Here is a 23,400-nt window from a genome sequence, read left to right on the forward strand (position 1 = left end):
GGCTATGACTGTATTGTTGTTGATCTCTCCATTAAAGTCCTCTAGAAGTTTTTTTATATATTTAGACTAGAGGCCCAGTGCATGAAATTCAGGCACAGAGGGAGGGGTATCCCTCAGCCAAGCTTGCACCTACTCCAATTGGAGACCCCCTCGGGGGATGTCCGACCAGCGGTTGGACACCCCTCTCACAATCTGGGACTGCTGGCTCCCAACCTCTCACCAGCCTGCCTGCCTGATTGCCCCTAACCGCTTCTGCCTGCCAGCCTGATTACCCCCTAACCACTCCCCTGCCAGCCTGATTGATGCCTAACTTCTCCCCTGCTGGCCTGATTGCCCCTAACAGCCCTCCACTGCTGGCCCGGTCACCCCCAACTGCCCTCCTCTGCAGGCCTGGTTGCCCCAAACTGCCCTCCCCTGCAGGTCATCTTTGACCACATGAGGACAACCATCTTGTGTGTTGGAGTGATGATCAATTTGCATACTGGTTGTGACTAATTAGCATATCTGGGCTAATTAGCATATCCCTCTCTTATTATATAGGATTGTATAGATTCAAATTATAAAATAAATGTAATGTATTATAAAATACATGTAAGGTATAAAAAAATGACAAACATGTATAATTTTAGAACAAGCATATCCCTACTGTTTTGAAGTCTCCAGTGTGACAGCTGTTTGTTCCCCCATCTTGCTCCTTTCCTCCTTCCAAGTAACCATTCCTAGAGTTTGTGCTCATCGCTCCCTTGCTTTTCTTATGGTTTTACACTTATTTATATGCCTGAAGATATGGTAATGTTGTATGTATTCTTCAATAGCTCGTTTTTCTCTACATTTTGCTTCTAAGTTCTTCCTTGTTGTTGTGTGTAACTGTAAGCCATCCTTTTTCACTGCTGTATAGTATTCCACTATGGAGCCATACCATGATTTGTCTAGTGCTGTTGGAATTAGGCAACCAATTGCATGACAGACGTGGTGCTAAGGCTGGATTCCCAATGTATTACAAGGGGAGGTGAGAGGTACCAATCAACCCTATTCTTATGTACTATACTATTTCTACATATTAATGTAATGTGGACAAATAAATAACATTATAGAGATAGTAAGGATTTAAAAATAGCATGCCAGTTCTTAAATATAAACACGTAAATATATTAAATACTAATAATTAGTAATATTTCCAGGCACTTTTCGTAGTTTCCTCAGCATCTATTTCAAAGATGGCTGGCTTTATCACTTTTAAAAACAATTAGAATTGAGATTTTGTGAAATTCCATTTAATTCTTAATCGATGCTTGGTAGATGCTTACTTTCAACATATCTTGAATACTAAGTAAATATTAAATTTCTCACATGAGCCAGTTAAGAAACATGATCACGAAACACAATGAAAGTGGAAACTAAGGAAGAATTAATGGAGCATGGTTTATGAAAGATTAGTATTTTGTAATTCTGCACATAACACAATCTTCCTTTCCCGGGGTAAAAGGACCCTGTATTTATTCCTAACTCCCCTCAACAATGAATATTTCTAGAAACAATAATAAAAGCTCTCTTGCAAACTCCACAGCTACTTGATAATCACATGCTTCTTCCTTTTTCCTTTCAAAACAAATTTTTTTTTTTTACCATTCCAGAAATACACTGTGACTGAATGTGAGAAGCAGATGACAGCAGTGGGTGATATGGGCCTCTCTCTTCTAAATTCCAACACCTGTGAGCTGGTTGAGATTTATTAAAAAACAAAGCCATGTAAGAGTTGATAAGTAAGCTTTTTAAGTTTTCTTAGCTCTTTCCCCCTCCTTCACATCCCTGTTTCCCTTGGTATAGCATAAATATGGTTTATGAAAATATGTGACTTCTAGTGTGAGGTGCTGCATAAAACACGAAAAATTAATGTGGAGGCAAAACTATTTGAGGAAAAAAAATACGAGCCCTTAGCTGACAGCTATGCCTTTCCTAGGCTGTCCCTGACCACCTGGCGGAAGCTCAGAGGAGGACGTAATCCACAGACATGGACTGCAGATTACTGTGACAAATAAGTCATGACAAATATAACTCAGTTCAGAAAGCAATGATCTTTCTCCCTGGAATTATTTTAGAAATAAATAATTCACATTGGTAAGTTTCTGAATTCTCTAATGATGAAAAATTAATACTGTCCTGTAAAAGGGTGATGGTGGCACACTTACTTCTGATAAGATAATGGATACCCCATAACATCTAAACCACTGGCCACCCTGCTTTCTCAGCGGTCACTTAGTGTAATTCAGCCTAAAAACCAACCCCTGAGGCTTTTCCTGTTACATAAAATACGTTTCCCACAAAATGCAGACCAGAAGCTGCCAGCCTCCGTAGGCGGAAGTCACCTGTATAATGATCAGCAGTAAAAATGACTACAGATAACCTGCACCTAAAATATGCAAGGACAACATGTAACCCACAACTTTCTTGGGGGTTCAAGAAGAGTACCCGTAGCTGGGCAAGAGGCTTATTAAACTCACGGAAGGAGAAGGGTGGACAAGGGCTTACGGGAAGGTCAGATACAAGGAGAAAGGACGAGGACGGCAGCGAAGGGACCTTTCTGGAACTACTCTCTGTTCCCCATCGAAGCAGAGGAGAGCTTTAATAACGCCACTGAGGAACAAATTATGAGAACAATTTGCTGTACTTTTTGCCTTGGACTAACAAAGCCTGGGGCCCCCACCGACTCCTGCACATTAAGAGGCACAATTTCATTGTGGAGAAGGAGCCATGCAGCAGGGAATGATCTCTGGCAACTTCAGGCGAGAGGTTTTCACACCCTCTGTCTTTCTGCGGACCTGAGAGGAACTCCGTCTCTCCAGCACCCAGAGGCTGCAGGCCCCTCGGTGCCAGAGGCAGTCTCTGCTCCTGCCTGGGGACCTCCTAGGATCACTGCTTGACTAAACAGCCGAAGGGACAGACCTCCCGGTCAGAAAAAAGCACCTGCTTCCAGGCCTGGTGAATTAAAAACGTGACTCTGACCATCTGAGCACAAGTTCCAGAACTAAGCCCAGAAGTGCTAGAGGGGAGCAGACACACACATCTTAAATCCTCCTATAACCTTTGGCCTATAGGCCATGTATATTGCCTTTAACACCATAAGGAAGCACAAAAATGAAAAGAAGGCATATGTACTACTATTTGTAATACTTTAAACAATAAAATAAAATTTAAAAATAAATAAAAAAATAAAAATTTAAAAAATGAGTTAAAATTTAAAAAAAACTGCCTATTCAATATTTATTTTTCTCTGTTTTAATGGTTACCATGTTTATAAATATACTACTGGCCTGGTGCATGGATTTGTGCACATTGAAAGGAAATTACTTAGAAGAAATATTTTAATATCACTATTTACACTTTCTCCATAATAGAAGTGTCAGAGATGAAAAAAAACTAGTAAAATGTATATGAAAATACTATATAAATTGATTAATAAATAAATAACAAGATATAACAAAAAAGATATAACAACAAAGATGATATAAAAACAACATTGATAAAAACAATGATTGATAAATTGATTAAACTTATTCTAATATCTCCCTGTACATCACATTAAGAGTAAAAACACTTTCAGCGTGCTTGACTAATTTCCCTTGTGATGAAGTATTTACAACTTTAACGTCACATGCTCTTTGACCTCGAGAGAAGGCAACATATAACTGACCACGTCCGAAAATGGGTTCAGTGAGGACTCTTCCTACTCTGTCTAGAGTTTGTCCTTGTGATTTATTAACAGTCTTCGTAATGCTGGCATCACGGGAAACTGTCTTCGAATTAATTTAAATGGGAGGCCAGTGTCAGACGGGGACAAATTAATTCTTGGAATCAGAACCTCTCCTTCAGCAGATCCTGTTAATACTCCAGCTTCGATTATGTTAGGTTGCCAACTTTTGGTAATAAATCTAGTACCCTTACAAAGACGCCATTTACTATTAAGATTTCTCAGTAGCATGATGATTGCACCCACTTTCAATTTTAATTTATGACATGGCATTTCTGGAGGCAGGCACGCAGGGCGGCCGGGCCCACCTGGGAGCGGGCCCAGCCTTGCCACATGCCTGCTGCCCCAGTGGGGCTGAGGGGATTGGGCACCACCATCTTGTGGCTGTGGGCACCACCACCTTTGAGGGTGAGGCAGTCAATTAGCATATTCCCTCCTTATTGGCTGTGGGCACCGCCATCTTTGCGACGGCGTGAGGGTCAATTAGCAGATTACCTCTTTATTAGATAGGACTAGTAGGTCACTATTCACCCTTTCTCTATAACTACAAAAACAACAAAATTCATGATCGACAATGACAGATCGAAACAGTGCGTGTGACTGGCGCCAGTGAGAGCTTTCTATGTATCGCATGCGCGAGTCAATGTTTATTTTTAGATTGCTAGTGCGCATCATATGCATCATATGTACTGGCCGGTTGGTCAGACAGACGGTTGGTCACTTAGCCTTTTATATATACAGATAGATACTCTGCCTTATTGGAACATAAATTCTTCAAGGACTATCATCCCCCCACCCCCCAGACCTGAAATATACCCTATACCATCTACAAGGAGGTGGTCAAACCAATGAGAAATCATTTTTGGTGGGAACAAACTAGAGACTGGTATGAGCGTGGGGATGAAAATATTCCTCATTGGAGTTTTGGTTACATGAGCAGATACTGTCAAAATGCACCAAAGTGCATACTTAAGATGCATACATTTTATTGTGAGTTTTGCCAAATTAGTTTTTAAAAAAGTATAAGGGAAAACAAGAGAAGATATGGGGTGAGGTGGCCACACCAGCTGCAAAGACAGAGGGAGCGCCTGGCCTCAGCACTGCTGTGCAGCCTGTGGAGGCCAGAGCCCCACATGTGGCAACCACAGATCTGGCTGAGAGCAGAGGAAGGTGGCTTCGATCATCTATTTTCCATCTTCAGTTAGGACAAACACACTGCTAGTAGTAACTGCTATAGGATAACAATTGCTAGTAATAATTCCGGTTATAAAAATGTCTCCCTTTTCTCCTATGACTGCTTGCAGGGCAGATGTGTGCACAATGCAGAAGTCATTTTTAAGCCGTTTGGGGCCAATTGCTGGCCTCAAAACACTTCAACAGCCCAGCCTGCCACTTAAGGAGGGGAATGCGCTCTGCAACCGCAGCTACCACCCAATTACATTAATAGCTAAGCTGCGTGGGCAGCAGACAGGGTGTCTACCAGAGGAGTCTCTACAGAGCCCGTCTCTGTCTCCCCCTCCCTCCCTCTCTCAGATCCAAAGGAACGGCACTCAATCAATGATGCTCAAGCCCTGCAGGCCACCTGCAGCCCACGGGTCAGCAAGAGCACCTGTCCGTTGGTATTCTGGGGCATCACTGGGAGAGCACAATCTTCAAACCATAGCTGTGAGGACGAATGAGAGGCCAGATCTAGACCATCCCCCACTAGAAGCAAGGCTCTCCCAACTTTGGCTTAAAGGTGTTTTTGGTTGTTTACTGAAAAGCGCAGAGAAGACAGATGACAAAGCCCCTGGAGGAAAGTGCGGATGAAACAGAACAGGGGAGAGAGCATTCTGCCTCCTGGGCAAGGCGCCCCCTCTCTGAGCTGGCTGGTGGGCATCTCGAAGAGGCAGTCAGGTTACAGGCGGGCAAATTACCTCATCCAGACTCAAGATGGCTCACCAAACAGGCTTGCAAACTCATCCAGGCAGTTGGACTCAAACATACAGGTTTTAAAAAATATATATTTTTTAATTGATTTCAAACAGAAAGGGATAGGGAGAGAGAGACAGAAACATCAATGATGAGAAAGACTCATTGAGTGGCTGCCTCCTGCACCCACCCTACGGGGGATTGAGCCTGCAACCTTGACCAGAATTGAACTTGGGGCTCTTGAGTCCACAGACCGACACTATCCACTGAACCAAACTGGCTAGGGCTCAAACATACAGTTTTGATCTAAGATGAGAAAAAGCACACACGTGGGTTCTTCCTCTGAAAACCATGTACAGGAAAAGGAAAGAGTTTCAGTTCCCAGCACTCAGGTTTCCGTTGTCCAAGTCAGTACCATCTATCAATGCCGGCTGCCCAGCGGGCTGTGCGTCCACGCTCCAGGATGAGTACCTGAACCTTCACTTCCCCTTCTTGTTCTCCTTGTCCATGAGGAGGAAAGATTAGGGAAGCCCCTTTTCCCTGATCTTGAACTTCACGTCCAGCCTCAGGACGGTGCGTGCCAGCCTGTAGATGCTCCACTGGCCCAGACAATGTGGCCAACGTGGTGGTTTTTTCTGTGACGCTGGGGACACAGCACTCACACCGATGAACATACTAAATCAGTGATGGCGAACCTTTTGAGCTCGGCGTGTCAGCATTTTGAAAAACCCTAACTTAACTCTGGTGCCGTGTCACATATAGAAATTTTTTGATATTTGCAACCATAGTAAAACAAAGACTTATATTTTTGATATTTATTTTATATATTTAAATGCCATTTAACAAAGAAAAATCAACCAAAAAAAATGAGTTCGCGTGTTGCCTCTGACATGCGTGTCATAGGTTCGCCATCACTGGACTAAACCCTCCTCCACACCTGAGAGAGGATGCGGAGGACACTGCCCATCCTTGAGAACGGGAAGCTCCCTGCTCTTCGGCTATGAGCATGGACAAAAGACTCCTTTCTGCATCCAGTAACAGAACGTTCACGTCCTCGTTCTGAAACCACAAAGGAAAGACCTCAGGAGCAAACCGCAACCTGGACAGGTAACTTCAGGAAGGTCTTCTGGCTTCTACCAGGCATGTACCTTCTCCAGTCACAGGACTCTGGGGCTAGGCTGTCTGAGGCTGGCTCCTGGCTCTATTATACAGCCGTGACCTTGGGCAAGCTGTACCTACAGTTTCTTCACCTGCTGATGCGGGTAATAAAAGCACCCAGTTCATTGGGTTACTGCTGAGGACAGGAAGAGTGAACACTTAAAGCTCTCAGAACAGTAAGTTGGGAGCACGAATGCTATTATGAACAGATACAGGGTAGAGCTGCTGCAATAGTCCACTTGCTATTTGTGGTAACAAAAACAGGCGCTCTTCTGCATGGTGTGGACTCCCCTGGCAGGAGGTGAATGCACGGGGATGACACCACATGAACTAGACAGCAGGTACCATGGGGGCTGCCAATAGAGGCATCCCCCTGCTGGAGCAGTCGGGTGGGAGACGTGCCCTCCCAGGAGACTCGCACTCAGTGGGTGATACTGTGCACCTCTGATTAATGAGATCAGGGTCTATCTTCCCAGGACTCTTCAGAACTTGACCTCTGAACCCTGGCCCTTGAAAGCTTCTCTGTTATGACACTGTTGACACTCTGCTATGAACTTGGGACTTGAATTGAGGGAGAAGATAGCAGGGATTTTTTTGGTAGTAGTTATATTCAAATTCCACACATTGAAAGAATATAGTTTTCACTTCAGTGGCTTTTAAACTTATTAATTTTGCTCTTTTGTTTTGTTAGCTGTTTATTATTATTATTATTTAATTTTTAAATTGATCTTAGAAAGAGAGGAAGGAAGAGGGAGAGGAACAAAGATGTGAGAAACATCGATTGGTTGCCTCTCATATGCACCCCAACTGGGGGTCAAATTCGAAACCTGGGCATGTACCCTGACCGGGAATCGAACCAGTGACCTTTTGGTGCATGGGACAACACTCAACCGAGCCACACCGGCCAGGGCTTGTTTGCTATTTATTAAAATCAACTGTGCTGGTTGAGTGTTAACCTATGAAGCAGGAGGTCATGGTTTGGTTCCCAGTCAAGGCACATGCCCAGGTTGTGGGCTCGATCCCATGTGGGGTGTGCAGGAGGCAGCCAATCAATGACTCTCTCATTGTTGATATTTCTCTCTCTCTCTCTCTCTTCCTCTCTGAAATAAAAATATATTTTAAAAAATAAAATCAACTGTTTGATGAGGGCACTGAAAATGCTTTGCTCTTCCTGTATTCATGGTGCCAAGCTGGCTAAGGAGAATGATAAGCCACCTAAAGCAGATGGAAATGGCTGATAGGAAGTTTTTAATTAAAGCACACAGGAAAATGTGGAGCAGCAAGACGGAATTCTCCACTGAGGTCAGTTATGCACAAAGATCAAAACATGTTTGCTTCTTGGTCTTGCCCATGTGCTCAGTGATGGCAGTAATCTGAAGATTCCATTTCTTTGGTCTCCATGCAGATCTGTCTTGGATTCTTTCTCACTGTTCATCCATTCACTCATTCGTGCAGGTCCGGCACTATCCCAGGTGCTGAGAAACACATGCTGATTGTGCACTGCATTCCAGGGTAGAAGTTTGTCTTCTTCTTAGTGGTGTTTCCTTCATGAACATTAGAGGATGAAGGTGATATTTCAATTAGGGACCCACCTTTCCAAAGACATGTAGATTTGAGAAAATGCCAGAAACAACCCTGGAAACTTAAACGTATTATTATTTTTAAAAAATGCTTGTGTGCTTTTATTTTATGTTTTTGGTTAACCCTCACCCTTGACTTTTAGAGAGAGTGGAAGGAAGGGGGTGACAGAGAAACAGTGATGTAAGAGAGACACATCGATTGGTTGTCTCCCGCATGCGCCCTGATCAGGGCCTGGATTGAGCGTGCCACTGAGGTATATGCCCATGAACGGAATTGAACCTGGGACTCTTCAGTTCACGGGATGACACTCTATCACTGAGCCAAACTGGTTAGGGCTAAATGTACTACTTGTTCTTTTAAGAAGAATAAGGCATACTTCCTCCTCCTGAACATTCAGTCCACAAGCCTTTAGGTGAGGCCAAGTAAGGCAAGTGTGTCCATGCTGATGGGAAGTGGAGAGTTGCAGTGGCCCGGAGCAGTCCATGTGGGGTAAGGAAGGGGTCATCTGGCATGGGGTGCTGGAGCACAGGCGGGGTGAGGCGGGTGTCCACATGCTAGATCATATGGTAGTCCTATGCTTAAATTCTGTTTAAAAAATATTTTAAACATGTTTTTATTGATTTTAGGGGAGGGGGAGACAGGGAGGGAGGGAGAGAAAGAGAGAGAGAGAGAAACATCAATGAGAGAATCATCGATCGGTTGCCTCTTTATACTCAACCTGGCCAGGGACCAAACCTCCAACCTGGGTATGGGCCCTGACTGGGAATTGAACCAGCAACCTTTTGGAGCACAGGATGATGCTTAACCGACTGAGCCAACCAGCCTGGGTGATGCTCACATTCTTTAAGAAACCGCCACGCTTTTCCACAGCAGCTGCACCATTTTGCATTCCCACCAGCAGTGCATAAGGGTTCCAATTTCTCCACGTCCTTGCCAACACTTTTCTGTCTTTATAATGTTTTATAATAGCCCTCCTAATGGGTGTGAAGTAGTTATCTCATTGTGATTCTGATTTGTATTTCCCTAATTATTAGTGATGTTGAACATATTTTCATGTACTTATTGGTGATTTATGCATTTTCTTTGGAGAAATGTCTATTTAAGTCCTTTGCCCATTATTCAGTTGGGTTGTTTTTTGTTGTTGTTGAGTTTTAGGAGCTCTTTCATATACTCTGGATATTAATCCCTTACCAGACATACGATTTGAAAATGTTTTCTCTCATTTTGTAGGTTGCCTTTTCACTTAATAGTAACCTTTGATGCACACATTTTTATTTTTATATTTTTAGAGAGGGAGAGGGATAGAGAGGTAGAAACATTGATTAGAGAGAAACGTCATCAATCAGCTGACTCCTACATACACCCCCGTGGGGACTGAGCCCGAAACCTGGGCACGTGCCTTGACTGGGAATCAAACCAGTGACCTCTTGGTTCATAGGTCGACATTCAACCACTGAGCCACACCAGCAAGGTGTGATGCACACATTTTTAAAAAAAATGTATCTTTATTGTTGAAAGTATTACGGATGATGATGCACACATGTTTTATTGTGATGAAGTCCTATTTACTTTTTCTATTGTTGCCCGAGCTTTTGGTGTCATATCCAAGAAATTATGCCAAATTCAATGTCAAAAAGCTCTTCTCCTGTGCTTCTTCTAAGAATTTTACCTCTTACATTTAGGTCTTTGATCCACTTTGAATTAATTTTTGTATATAGTACAAGGTAAGGGTCCAACTTTATTCTTTTGCATGTAAATATCTAGTTTTCCCAGCACCACTTGTTGAAAAGATTGCTCTTTTCCTACTGAATGGTCTTGGCAACATCATTAAAAATCATTTGACAATATACACAAGGGTTCATTTATTGGGACTCTATTCTATTTTATTCCATTGGTCAATTTATCTGTCTTTTTTTTTTTTAATCCTCACCTGAGAATATTTTTCCCTTTGATTTTCAGAGGGAAAAGGAGGGGGGGGGGGAAAGGAGGAAAAGGCGGGGGGGGGGGAGAGGAAGAGAGAGAAACATCGATATGATTGGTTGCCTCCTACATGCATCCTGACCAGGGCTAGGGATTGAACCTGCAACCCAGGTACATGCCCTTGACCAGAATCTAACCCAAAACTCTTTGGTGGGTAGGCCAATGCTCTAACCACTGAACAATGCAGGCCAGGGCAATATGTCTGTCTTAATGCCAGTACCTCACTGGTTTATTTTTTATTTTTATTAAGATATAATTGGCATATAAGTACCATACTGTTTTGACCTCTGTCTCTTTGCACTAAGTTTTTTTAAAAATATATGTTTTATTGATTTCTCACAGAGAGGCAGGGAAAGGGATAGAGAGTTAGAAACATCGATGAGAGAGAAATATCAATCAGCTGCCTCCTACACACTCCCCACTGGGGATGTGCCCGCAACCAAGGGACATGCCCTTGACCGGAATCGAACCCAGGACCCTTGAGTCCATGGGCCAACGCTCCATCCGCTGAGCCCAACTGATTAGGGCTTGCACTAAGTTTTGAAATCGGGACGTGTGAGCCCTCCAACTTTGTTCTTTTTCAAGATTGTTTTGGCTAGTTGGGGGTCTCTTGAGATTCCTTATGAATTTTTTAAAATATATTTTATTGATTTTTTTTACAGAGAGGAAGGAAGAGGGATAGAGAGTCAGAAACATCGATGAGAGAGAAACATCGATCAGCTGCCTCCTGCACACTCCCCACTGGGAGCGTGCCTACAACCAAGGTACATGCCCTTGACCGGAATCGAACCTGGGACCCTTCAGTCCGCAGGCCGACGCTCTATCCACTGAGCCAAACTGGTTAGGCTCCATATGAATTTTAGAATGAGTTACTCTATTTCTGCAAGAAATGTCATTGGGATTTTGATAGGAATTGCATTGAATTTGTAGGTTGCTTTTGGTGGTACTGACATCTGAACAATATTAAATCGTCCAGCTCATGGACATAGTATGGTTTTCCATTTATTTATAGCCAGAATAGCACTACAAATTCAATTAAACAAGTATTTACTGAAATCTTATTACATCCAAGGCCCTATCAAAAATACAGTTCACTAAACAGAAACATTCTTCCTCTAAATCCCTTTTTCAATTCCCAAATTTAAAACAAATTACTTTCTCATACAAGGACTTACTTCTTCTGGATTGAAGGTTGTGTCAGAAAACATGCACTTGATTTAGCCTAAACACCAGAGAATCAGTGTATCCAGTTAACTTCCAAAGACCATTTAACTTTTCTTACATAACAATCTTCTTCAAATGGAGGGTGAAGAACCAAATGCTTGATAGAAAGATTTATATTGTACATATAATTATACAGACCACAAAGGAATTTGGGCCAGTGTATCTGAGCTCATAATTTCAGATGAAATCTCTGATGCATTACCTAACCTCACTCAGCTGATACTTCTGTTTCTTCATCACAGCACTAATCCTCAATGACCATCTTATGGGATCCATTCATTCAATAAACATTTAATAGATGCTGCCGAGTACTGAGAACTGCATTAGATGCTAAGTGGCACTGATCCAAAAGCAGGACCAAGAGAGCAAGTAGAGACGTTTTCATATACCCCAACCACCATCATTAGAAAACAACTCTGAAATATAGCCAGAGGAAAAAAATATTTTAGAATATAATAGAAGTAATCCTGTTATTTGCAGATTTTTAATATTTCCTACAACTTTTGTAATATCATACTGTTAGTGCAGTTTTGGTAATCTATAATAATAAAAGCATAATATGCAAATCGACTAAACAGCCGAGCAGCAGAACGACCGTCTGGACGATGCTGCGGCTGCGAGGGCTGAGGTAGCTGCCAGGGCTGCAAAGGCCTACTCTTGCACAAATTTTGTTCATCGGGCCTCTAGTATTATTATACTTAAAATCCTTTTTTTCTTGAAATATTAATGTTTATTGCACGTAACATTATTTAAAGTTGGTTTTCTTGAGATATTAAGGTGTACTGCATGTAACATTATATTTAAGATCATCTTTCTTGAAATATTAAAAAACAAAATAAAAATAAAGTGAGTTATAGGAGATACATATCCTATATAATAAAAGGCTAATATGCAAATTGACCAAACGGTGAAATGACCGGTTGCTATTACATGCACTGACCACCGGGGGGGGGGGCAAATGCTCAATGCAGGAGCTGCCGCTTGGTGGTCAGTGAGCTCCCATAGCGAGAGTACCACAGAGCCAGAAGCTAGGCTCATGGCTGGCGAGCTCAGCGGCAGCGCTAAGGACCCCTGAGGGGTCCCAGACTGCAAGAGGGTGCAGGCCAGGCTGATGGACCCCTCCTCCCCCAGAGCATGAATGTCGTGCACCGGGCCTCTAGTATATAATATATATGATAGATGTACATATATATCACACATACATATGCATATATATCATGTATACTAATCCACGATAATTTCTATGTTTGAAAATATTTTTTTCAGTCTGTGATCTGCCTTGTAACTTTATATGTTGTTTATTATTAAACAGAACCTTAAAACTAGAAAAAAAGAAAAAAAGAACACTCAGATCAAATGTCCCATGGTGAGCGGATCAGTAGAGACATTTTAGGGCAGTACTTTGCGAAGGGACTATAATCCAAAAGCCATATGCATTTTTTAATAAAGTTAGTCCCCATCAACAACATTGCTTTGCATTAACATTTACTGAGTCCCCTCAGACACACAGACCTAAAAGAGAGGAAACAGTCCTAGTTCTTACATTATAAAAACCTAAGTTGTATTTTTAAAATTTATTTATTGATTTGAGAGAGAGAGGAAAGTTGTGAAAGAGAGAGAGAGACATTGATTTATTGTTACACTTATTTATGTATTCATTGGTTGATTCTTGTATGTGCCCTGACCAGGGATCGAACTTGCAACATTGGTGTATCAGGGCCATCCTCTAACCAGTTGAGCTATCTGGCCAGGCCTCTATGAGTTTATTTGACCTCAAATTCGAAATTGCCCAAGTAGCAAAATCTAAAGTGCTCCAACAAATAAACAAAGTTAATGTAATTATATGAAAATCTAGAGTTCTTAGGAAGTATGAGAAAATTAGGATTGGATTATTTCAAAATTTCTATATTATGACTGAACATGGGAAAGAAAACAGCATTTGTAAATGAAAACAAACCCAAAAGATAAAAAATTGGCGGCTGTATTCCCGCTCTTGTTCCACTTTTGGGTCTGCAGCATCTCCAGGCGGGTTTGCTGGCCCGGCATCCTCTCTCCTAACTGGCTCCCTGCTGCAGGCTCTCCTTCCCCCACGCTGCCCCACATGCTGTCAGGTGAGCTTCCCAACGTGTAATTCTGATCGTCACTCCGTTGCTCAGGCTGTTTACCACAGAAGGGCCAGGTCCTGAGCTTTGCAGGGCGCCCCACACTCACTTTCCTGCCCGATTTCTCTTTTTAAAGAAAATAAATTCTCACCTGGCCAGTGTGGCTCAGTGGTTGAGTGTCAACCTATGAACCAGGAAGTCATGGATGGCTTCCCCATCAAGGCACATGTGGGCTCGATCCCCAATATGGGGCATGCAGGAGGTAGCCGATCAATGATTCTCTCTCATCACTGATGTTTCTACCTCTCTCCCTTCTCTCTTCCTCTCCAAAATCAATAAAATATATCTTTAAAATAAATAAATTTTCTTTTAAAAATTGTTTATTAATTTTAGAGAGAGAAAAGTTTGATTTGTTGTTCCACTTATTTATGCATTCACTCGTTGATTCTTGTATGTGCTCTGAACAGGGATCAAACCTGCCACCTTGGCGAATCAGGACAATGCTCGAACCACCTGAGCTACCCAGCCAGGGCCCTGGCCAGATTTCTCTTGCCTTTGGCTACATCTCACCGATGCACTAGCCACACGGAACTGCTTACTACTCGCTGAAGTGGTTGGTCCACAGTCTTCACGAATCAGCTCTTTCGTTCATTTTCTTCCCTCTGGTCAGAATTCCCCTTCCTTTCCTCACTAACTTCCTAGCCGACTCTGACAGCTCTACCCCAACGTCATCTCCCCATAAGAACTTTTATGCCAACTGGTTGTCATCCTCTCACCAATGTACTTTCAAGTGTCTCTAAAGGCACTGGTATTCCATCGTACATCAAACGACTTCTCTTCACTGTAGGACTGTCAGCTGTCTCAGGCAGAAGCGGTTTCAGTTCCTGCTCTGTGCCCTGAGGCGACTGGCACGGTGCTTTACACAGTGGAGGCGCTCAAGTACGTACTGAGTCAAACTATATGGAGTTCTGCTCCAGGGAAGTCACTGGGAGGAAAATACGTTGAGTCACAGACACAAACTGAGAGGTCTGCTGATAGCACTGTGAGAGGAAGTCTCAAAACATGCCAAATTTGTAGCAATGGGAGAAATATTTTACTTCGGCAGGACTAAGACCTATAGGCTTTTGTGAGGTCATGACAGAAAAATAAACACACAAAACCTCTCTCTTTCCAGATAAATAATAAATGAACTAAAGGAAAGCAGACTTTAAAAAAATAACCATTTTGCCCAAGTCAAACTGTAGAAAGTAAAACAAGAAATATTAACAACTGGAGGCCTGGTGCACGAAATTTGTGCACAAGTGGGGTCCCTAGACCTGGTCAGCGGTCAAGGCTGACTGGGGCCAGGCTGATCGGGGCCAGGCCAACTGGGACCTGAAGGCCCTGGCAGGGTCGGGAGAGGAGGCGACAGTCGTTGGGCCGGGCGCGGAAGGAATGGGCGCTGGACACCAACACTGCTTTTGGTGCCTGACCACCGCGCGGTTCCCCGCCCCCCCGCCCCCTTCTCTCGCCACCACACCGTCACTGGGGCCTGCCGGCCAGGGGGAGGTTGGCCACCAGCCCCACTGCCACCCACCCGATTCCCCGGCCTGGCCCTCATCAGGTGATTGGGGCCTGCATCTGGGGGGAGGGACTGTGGGAGGTTGCAGGCCAGAGGAGGTTGGCTCCAGGAGCGCACTGACCACCGGGGGCAGCTCCTGCGTTGAGCGTCTGCCCCCTGGTGGTCAGTGCATGTCATAGCAACTGGTTGTTCCGGTCATTCGGTCATAACGGTCACTTAGGCTTTTATATATATATAGATTCTATTACAATGAAATCACACATAGTCCTAATTATTTAATCAGCCCCAGAAAAGAACTTTTTGTGAATTTATTCCCAATAGGAAGCCACACTAAAAATCAGTAGCTTTTTCTTAACTACAGGCTCCAGAAGTGGGTGAATGAATGAATAAATGCACTTAATAAAACCTGATTCACTATAAACCAGTGGTTCCCAAAATATTTGTGGGGAAGGAAATATGTCCTCTCTATTGCAGACTGACACTTACAAGATTACTATAAATAAAATGAAAAGAAAAAAAAAAACACTATAAAAATGCGGCAGCAAATGTATAAAGGTTGATGCATCTTTTCCATACTTGTCATGGACCAGTAACAGATTCTGCAAACGGCAGCCATCTGCTCTGTTCCCCCCAGTCCACATACGTCAACACACTACCAATGCAGGGAAAGGCAGGACGTGCGCCTACCTTCTGCTCTTGCACCTCAAACACTGCTTCATGGACACTGCAGGCAAAAAGGGAGGTGGGCAGATCACTTAAATCCATCATCTCTTCCAAGTCATCTTCATTTTCACCAAAAACCATCTCTTCTTCCTCTTCTTGGTCACTGGTACAGAGGACTGGCTGGCTCTCATCCCAAGATTTCATGGTGTCCCTCAGCATTTTCCCCTAAAAGCAGGTCTTCTCTGTTTCGAAAGTTCTAAGATGCCTACCAGGCATCTACTGTCAAAGAAAGAGAACAACAGAGGTTAAGATTTTGAGCAAACCATGTTCCCATCAATTCTCAAGACAGCAATTCATCAAGGGAAACGGTTTTATTCACTAAAGATAAGTCAGCATTTAAATCAGCTCATTAGTCTTCACAAATGAATTCTATATACATTAATTTGATTTGCTTAGCATATTTTGTGTAATATAGTTCACTGGCAATGATACAATACCAAAAAAAAAAACCCCAAAAAACTGAAAAAGTTTTCTAGTGAAATCGAGGGGGAAAAAGATAACAGAAAATGAGATACCATCAATATGTACGCTAGTGTACAAGCCGCGGGAAGGAAAATGTGAACCAGAACTGCCTTCACATATTTGTTGTGGGTTTTAGGTCTACAACATGGAAACTGCACAGCAGAACGAAACCCACACTGATTCACGCACCATCTGCAGCCTGAAATGTGGTCAGCGAGGACCTGATGTTACCTCTGTTAACCGACTTGTTCTTTTGGGATATACTCCCAAAGAATTAAGTTACAGAACTGAAAGTTCTATATGAAGTCAGTCCTTGTTAATATTAGAAATATTTACAGTAGGTAACATCTGTCATAGACAACAATCAAAACGATGTCCTTTTTCTGAACATTTAAAAAAGCAAGAATTTTAACCCCAAAGCATGGAGCTGACCGAGTCCCTCTGCTCACCAGGGGGAGAGAGCCTGTCCTGTTCATGTGCATGTCCGTCTCCTCCAACGAACTGCACCCCACACCCACCCAGCAGAGTGCCTTCACCCTAACACAGTGGTTCTCAACCCTGGCTGCACAGTAGAATCATCTGGGAATCTTTTAAAAATCGTTTTCTGGGCCTCATCCTCTGGAAATTCTGTTTCTTTGTTCTGGGGTGGGGGCCACATTTGTAACAAAGAAACAGAATTTCTGGAGGATGAGGCCCAGAAATCAGGATTTTAAAAAGATTCCCAGGTGATTCTAATGTGCAGCCAAGGTTGAGAACCAGTGCAGTAACACATCTGAAGATGCTGATACAGAATTCAAGAAATTTCAAGCACAGAAAAGTTAAGGGATCATGATTACTACTACCTCAATAATACTCAGTTTAGTGTCCCTCTTATTTCAAAGAACATAAGGCTGCAAACATATGGCTTATATTAGAGCACACTACAGGACGTTAATTATAGGACAGAAACAGTGGTCTTGTTGTTATTCTACTACATCAAACAGGAAAGACTAATTTTTAAAGGTAAAATCTTTCCTCCCTTGAAGAAACATTTTCTGAATGCCTACTGTGCGCAGGGATCCTTAGGGACAGTAGGTACGTAAGACCTGGCTCCTTTCCTCAAGGGGCCCTCGCAGAGCAGGAAAAAAAAAAGGAATGTCTTCAACAACACAGACCATCCTGAAGGCCCGTGTCCTTCAGCCGGTTCCTATACTTCCCATTTCTCCTTCTCCATCGGTCCCTTTTCCTCGGCAAATACACCTGTTCAAGACTCCCGTCCCCACCCAGCCTGTAGTGAAGTAAACCCTTTCAGAGTGGACCTTCCTGTCCGTCAGTCTACCTCTCTCAGTCTGTCCTTCCGATTTCCTACCAACTTCCTGGAAACAGTCACGTCTTTGCTGTGTTCACGTCCTCAACTCCAGCCCCTCCTGAATTCAGGGTGGCTGGATTTCTGTCACTACCTTTTGATTGACACCGCCTCCACCGTGGACAGCAATGGTTTCCTAAGAGTTGGAACCCAATTTCAGGCCTCAGCCCACCTCTGCCGCAGGAGGCCCTGCCACCCCCCCAGGCACTCCGAAACCACCTGTGCCCCTGCCCTCGGGTCCCCGTCCTTCCTGCCTCTCCTTCCTCCCCGCTGCCTTTATCACCGGCTCCTCTTTCTCCACTCACCCTTTACAACTTGTCTCTCTGAGGTTTCCTCCCCATCCTCTTCCTCGTCTTCCTCTGCCTGCGCTGTCTGAGCCATACCCAAGCATTTAACCGCTTCACCATCAGCGCTTCCCAACTTTACTGTTTCTTGCCTCCTGTGGTGCACACACAGTGTGTATCAACACTGTCTCTCCTTTCGGACAATGATGCCTAAGCCAGGACGGATGTCACCAAAGTCGAGGGGAAGCAAGGGCCGAATCTTGGGCCATGAAGGGGATGGGGAGTTTGGAAAGAGCACACGACCCCCTAAGACGGGGATCTGGCCCCGGTCTTCCTGCCTAAGCACACGGCTGTAGAGCGCCTGGGAAGGCACCCGGACCCGCTCTGGCCGCGCTGGACGCAGAGAAGAGAGACATATGTACACACCGCTCTGTGTGATTGACACATCCAGACTCCCCCTCCCTCCCCTGGGCTCTAGAGGCTTCTATTTTTAGCTTTCTATGGAGTAATTCTACCTGGGTGGCCTACGGGTACTACAATTGCTTTACACGTATTCACTTCATTGGATTGCTGTGCTGGAAATCTCCAATCTGGAAAGGAACCTGATGAGGGGAAATCGTATCTAGTTGTGGTTGTCACTAATCTTTTCTTCAAGACGACGTTGTCAGTGGAGTCCCGAGCTCTCTTAGCACTTGGTTTATTGTTCTGTTATGTACGTACCTTATGACTCTTTGCTTACGACTCACCCCTAGCTACCAGACCGTGACTGCCTTTGAGTCCCAGTCCCTGGCACAGCTTCCAGCTTACAGGAGACGCTCAATAAGGATTGCTGGACGAAAGCAATAGCGCTGTGTTTACACCACGGGTAGGGCAGCATAGACAAAGGAAAACATAATTCTGCGAGATGAGAGACGGACTCCCAGGAGGTTATGGCGAGACTGAAAGGATGAACAGGATTTCAGCAGGGAAAGAACAGGAGCGCCTTCCAAGCAAAGCCGTCCAAGGGCAAAGGCAGTGGGACAAAGGTCAGTGTCTGCAGACAACGAGTAATCCTGTGTGGCCTGAGTGTACCCGCTTGGTGGGGGCGCCATGAGACCAAGTTATTAGGAAGGTGGGTAGGAGCCAGGAACCCGTGAAAACAAGGCCAGAGAGCTCTGAGGGGAGATCCAGTCACTATCGGCATGCCATTGAAGGTGTTAGGCAGGGAGATGATATACCAACCCAACTCAACTTTCAGTGTCTCTGAAGGTGGACCGTCTTTGTATCTTAGTTCCTAGAGGCCCTCGTGTTTTGAATCTCCCGCTACCTCCAACCTATTACAAAGAGGTGAGGAAAATACTGTGCCCGTTTTTGTTGGAGGTTTGTTGAGTCGGGGAGCTCTGAATGGCTAGATTTTGAAATCTGAGAAAGTCAAGTTATTTCTGATAAGATTTTTTGTTTGTTTCAGTCTTTCCTCTAACCCCTTAAAAAAAAAAATCAGGGCACAGGAAACAATGCTTCACCTGACTAGAAAAAAAATTCTTAGAAGGTTACACCTTCATTTCCTGTTTTCTACCTGTGTTTTTGGGTAACTTTTTTGGAGGGACTATAATTTCAAACAGAAAAGTTTTAAGAATAGTACAAGGGCCCTAGCAGGTTTGGCTCAGTGGATAGAGTGTCAGCCTGCAGACTGAAGGGTCCCGGGTTTGATTCCGGTGAAGGGCACAGGCCCAGGTTGCGGGCTCGATCCCCAGTGTGGGGCATGCAACAGGCAACCGATCAATGATTCTCTCTCATCACTGATGTTTCTCTCTCTCGCTCCCTTCCTCTCTGAAATCAATAAAAATATATTTTTAAAAAAGAATAATACAAGGAATTCCTGTATACTCTTTACCCAGAGTTACCATTACTTACATTTTTGCCTATTTTAAAAATCAGTCTCTCTATTTTTATATATATACTTCCCCCTTGAATCACTGAGAGTAAGATGTGTGCCCCCTTAACTCCCCAATACTTCAGTGTGTAAGAATACCATTTTCTAACTTATCCCACACTACAATGAACAAAACCAGGAAATTTAACATTGATATAATACTATTATCTAAATCAGAGCCTATATTCAAATTTTCTGTTATCCCAATGTCTTTTATAGCTATTTTCTCTTCAACTTTTTTTAGATTGTTAAATTATTTGCCTTTTGTTCCGAGATAGTTCAATAATCTTTATAGTCTTGTTATATTTTCTTCACTTATACATTACTGCATATTTGATACAGTTTAAAAGGATGGATTGATGAACTACTACAGTAACTGTAAACAAGTTTGAACAGTCTTTAAGTCTACCCCACCAGACCAGTATCAGGCTCCATAATCAGACTTTTCTAGGTTTAAACTCTGGCTCCCCTGTTTGCTTTGCTTCCCTTTTGGTTTCCTCAACTATAAAATCCTACCCTATATAATAAAAGCCTGGGTGGCGTTGCGCAATGTCATCACAAGATGGCTGGCAGGGGAGGGCAGTTGTGGGCAACCAGGCCAGCAGGGGAGGGCAGTTGGGAGCGAGATCAGCCGGCAGGGGAGGGCAGTTGGGGGAAACCAGGTGCAGTCCCAGATTGTGAGAGCGATCCCAGATTGGAGAAGGTGCAGGCTGGGCTGAGGCACCCCCTCCCCTCTGTGCACAAATTTCGTGCACCGGACCTCTAGTCCTAATAAAAGCATAGTACGTAAATTGTCCCCTTGACCAGAAGTTCGTCCAGGAGTTTGACCAAGGGGTGGGGCCAGCTGGGGGAAGGGAGGGAGTAGCCGCAGGCAGCCACTAGGGACCCTACTTGTGCACGAATTTCATGCACTGGGCCTCTAGTGGGAATAATAACAGTCCTTGGATATTAAAAGAATTAAATGAAAGAATATATACTAAGTGCTCAGAATAATGCGTTGTATATAGTTAATGCTAAATAATGATTTTTATATAGGCACAATCTATGTCAATGCATTATTGGGCGGAAAGGACTCAAATGCTAGCAGAACCACAGGTGTACTTGATATTAAAAGAATAAAATGAGAAAAATACATACCCAAATGATCTAATTCCAAGCAACAAAATGCCTACAAAAGTAAAACTAACACTTTGTATCATTTTAAGAAAACCGTTCAAGCACAGACCTATCCATAAAACCAGTTCTGGAGCAACCACTGGCAGTAGTAATATGGCTCCAGTGGGAAAACGTTTAAAGATTTAAAATCAGAGAACGGGCTCAAAAAGGCCTCACAAAATTTTATGTTGGAATTCATTACATGCAGTATTAGAGACATTACCATTCAGGTGATGGTTCCCTTGCTAAAGACAAGCCATGAGATTTTTTTAGCTATAGCTTAAGTTATTCATTTCATAATTTTTGACATTATAAATTCCCTTTCTGGGGATTGAGTCTGTAATCTGGGCATGTGTCCGACCATAAATCAAACAGCAACCTCCTGGTTCATGGGTCAATGCTCAAACAATGAGCCACCCTGGCCGTGCTGTTAGATTTTAATAGAAAGAGATATGATCAAAGTCAGCCGATAGACCTGACCATCCTAGCACGCATGGAAAAAACCCCCATTTTATAAGGTAACTCAGCTGGTTAAGTAAAAAGTATCTTGGGTTTATTAAGGCAAAGAAAAAAATTACAAAAGGATACTGTGTCCATGCTGCAATTACTAGAGCTGTTGCTAACTCTGACCCAACATCAACTATGACAAGACTAATCTGTCCCTCAGTTTACCAGACTACTGACTGGTTCAACAGAAAGGGCTGCCTCAATACCCTCCAGCTTCTGCAAGCAAAGTTTAGCATCGTCTCCAGTGCAACTGTAGCTGAGGCTGGCTTCCGGCAAATTGTTTCTTCATGGAAACATCAAATGAGTGGAAAACTCCAAGTCGCATGACCATCTGCTCTGCTACAACAAGCCTTGTGACAAAAGTAATCCATCAAGGCAAAATGTCGAGCACATGGATTTGGCTTCGCATTTTAAGTTCTGACCAGAAAAGATAAATTCCACCTCCTCCAGGATTAAAAAACACATTTCCTTTTTTTAAAAATGTGCAACGCTTCACGAATTTGCGTGTCATCCCTGCACGGGGGCCATGCTAACCTTCTCTGTAGGGTTCCAATTTTAGTACATGTGCTGCCGGAGCGAGCACCAAATTTCCTTTTGAAAAGAATACGCTTCTCAACTAAGTGAACACCTGAACTACGTCAGTCAGGGCTTCCCTCCGGCCCTGGCTTTGTCAGGAAGGACGTCCGGAATGAAGTCTGGAAGATGTCTGGTCTAATTAGCATATTACCCTTTTATTATTATAGACTAGAAGAAGATAGTAGGAAAACTCTTGTTTTCACTAAAAGCATTGACATCTCTCCCCAAGCTAAGATAGAAAAGGTTTGCCAACCCAGTAAAATGTAAAACTGATGGCATGGCTAAAAAAAAAAGGGGGGGGGGCTATTCGTTTTCAGGCCTTTCATTGTCTTCCTGCACCCCAAGTGCACTTCTAGAACACTATGATAAAATCCCCACCGAAAAGGACAGATTTGCATGATACACAAACATCTTCATCCTCAGTCTCAATACTGTTTGTGTCCTTATAATTTAATACACAGAACCAGAGCTAATGAAATAACCTTAAAATGATATCATTAAAAATCACATGTAATCATAGCTACAAATATGTCCGTTGCTTCTCTTACCCAGTGCAGATTTCTGGGGAAAGTTAGGATAGACGTAGTGTGCCCAGCAGGTGTTTTTCCGTAAGAGGGCGTGAATAGTTTGGGCTTTGGGTACCACCCTGAAACATCGCCTTCACCCTAGCCTCGATCTGAAACAAGGGACTCAGCAGCTCCCTTACACAGACTCCCAATCCCACGGAAGCCCGAAGGAAGCCACCTGAAAACAGCACCGCTGCTCCATCGGTCCGGGCAGCAGATGGAAGCAGACAAGTTGCAAGAAGTTAGTGAAAAAGTAATGCATCGCGGGGGGGCGGGGGGCTCCAACTGCTGGCCCCTCGCTTTTACCGACAGCACCTTCCCTGCCTCCAGCAGCAGGTTGGGCCTGTCTGCTTTTCAAAAGTTCTGCCGCCGTCTGAGACCACGGCCGACGGGGAGGAGAGGGCCATTTCTTGGACGCCACCCCGGAGCTGCCAGGGGAGACGCCCGCCGGGCACGGGAGGGGCTGGCCCCGGAGGCCAGGACGCCCGGGGATCGCCAGGGTCGGGGGCACCGGAGTGCCCACCCCTCCCGGGCATCTGCGCACCAGATGTTCCCTTTCACCGTTTCTGTTGTTGTTTGGGTGTAACTTTGCGCACCCCGTGCTC

General features: G+C 43.8%; 1 protein-coding gene across 2 annotated transcripts in view; it reads right to left on the reverse strand.

The window, feature by feature from the left end:
* RCAN3 (RCAN family member 3) overlaps positions 1-22,930 on the reverse strand; it is a 32,823-nt gene extending 9,893 nt beyond the window's left edge. For both annotated transcript variants that reach the window (XM_015557258.1, XM_006777537.2), the window contains exons 1-3: positions 22,920-22,930; positions 18,015-18,022; positions 15,953-16,207 (exon numbers count right to left, since the gene is read on the reverse strand). In XM_015557258.1, the coding sequence (XP_015412744.1) occupies positions 15,953-16,147 (195 nt within the window). In that variant the 5' untranslated portion in view covers positions 16,148-16,207; positions 18,015-18,022; positions 22,920-22,930. The remainder of the gene's footprint in view (positions 1-15,952; positions 16,208-18,014; positions 18,023-22,919) is intronic.
* Between the last annotated feature and the right edge of the window lie 470 nt (positions 22,931-23,400).

The sequence above is a fragment of the Myotis davidii genome, unplaced genomic scaffold, assembly GCF_000327345.1.
Source record: "Myotis davidii unplaced genomic scaffold, ASM32734v1 scaffold149, whole genome shotgun sequence".
Taxonomy (NCBI): Eukaryota; Metazoa; Chordata; class Mammalia; order Chiroptera; family Vespertilionidae; genus Myotis; species Myotis davidii.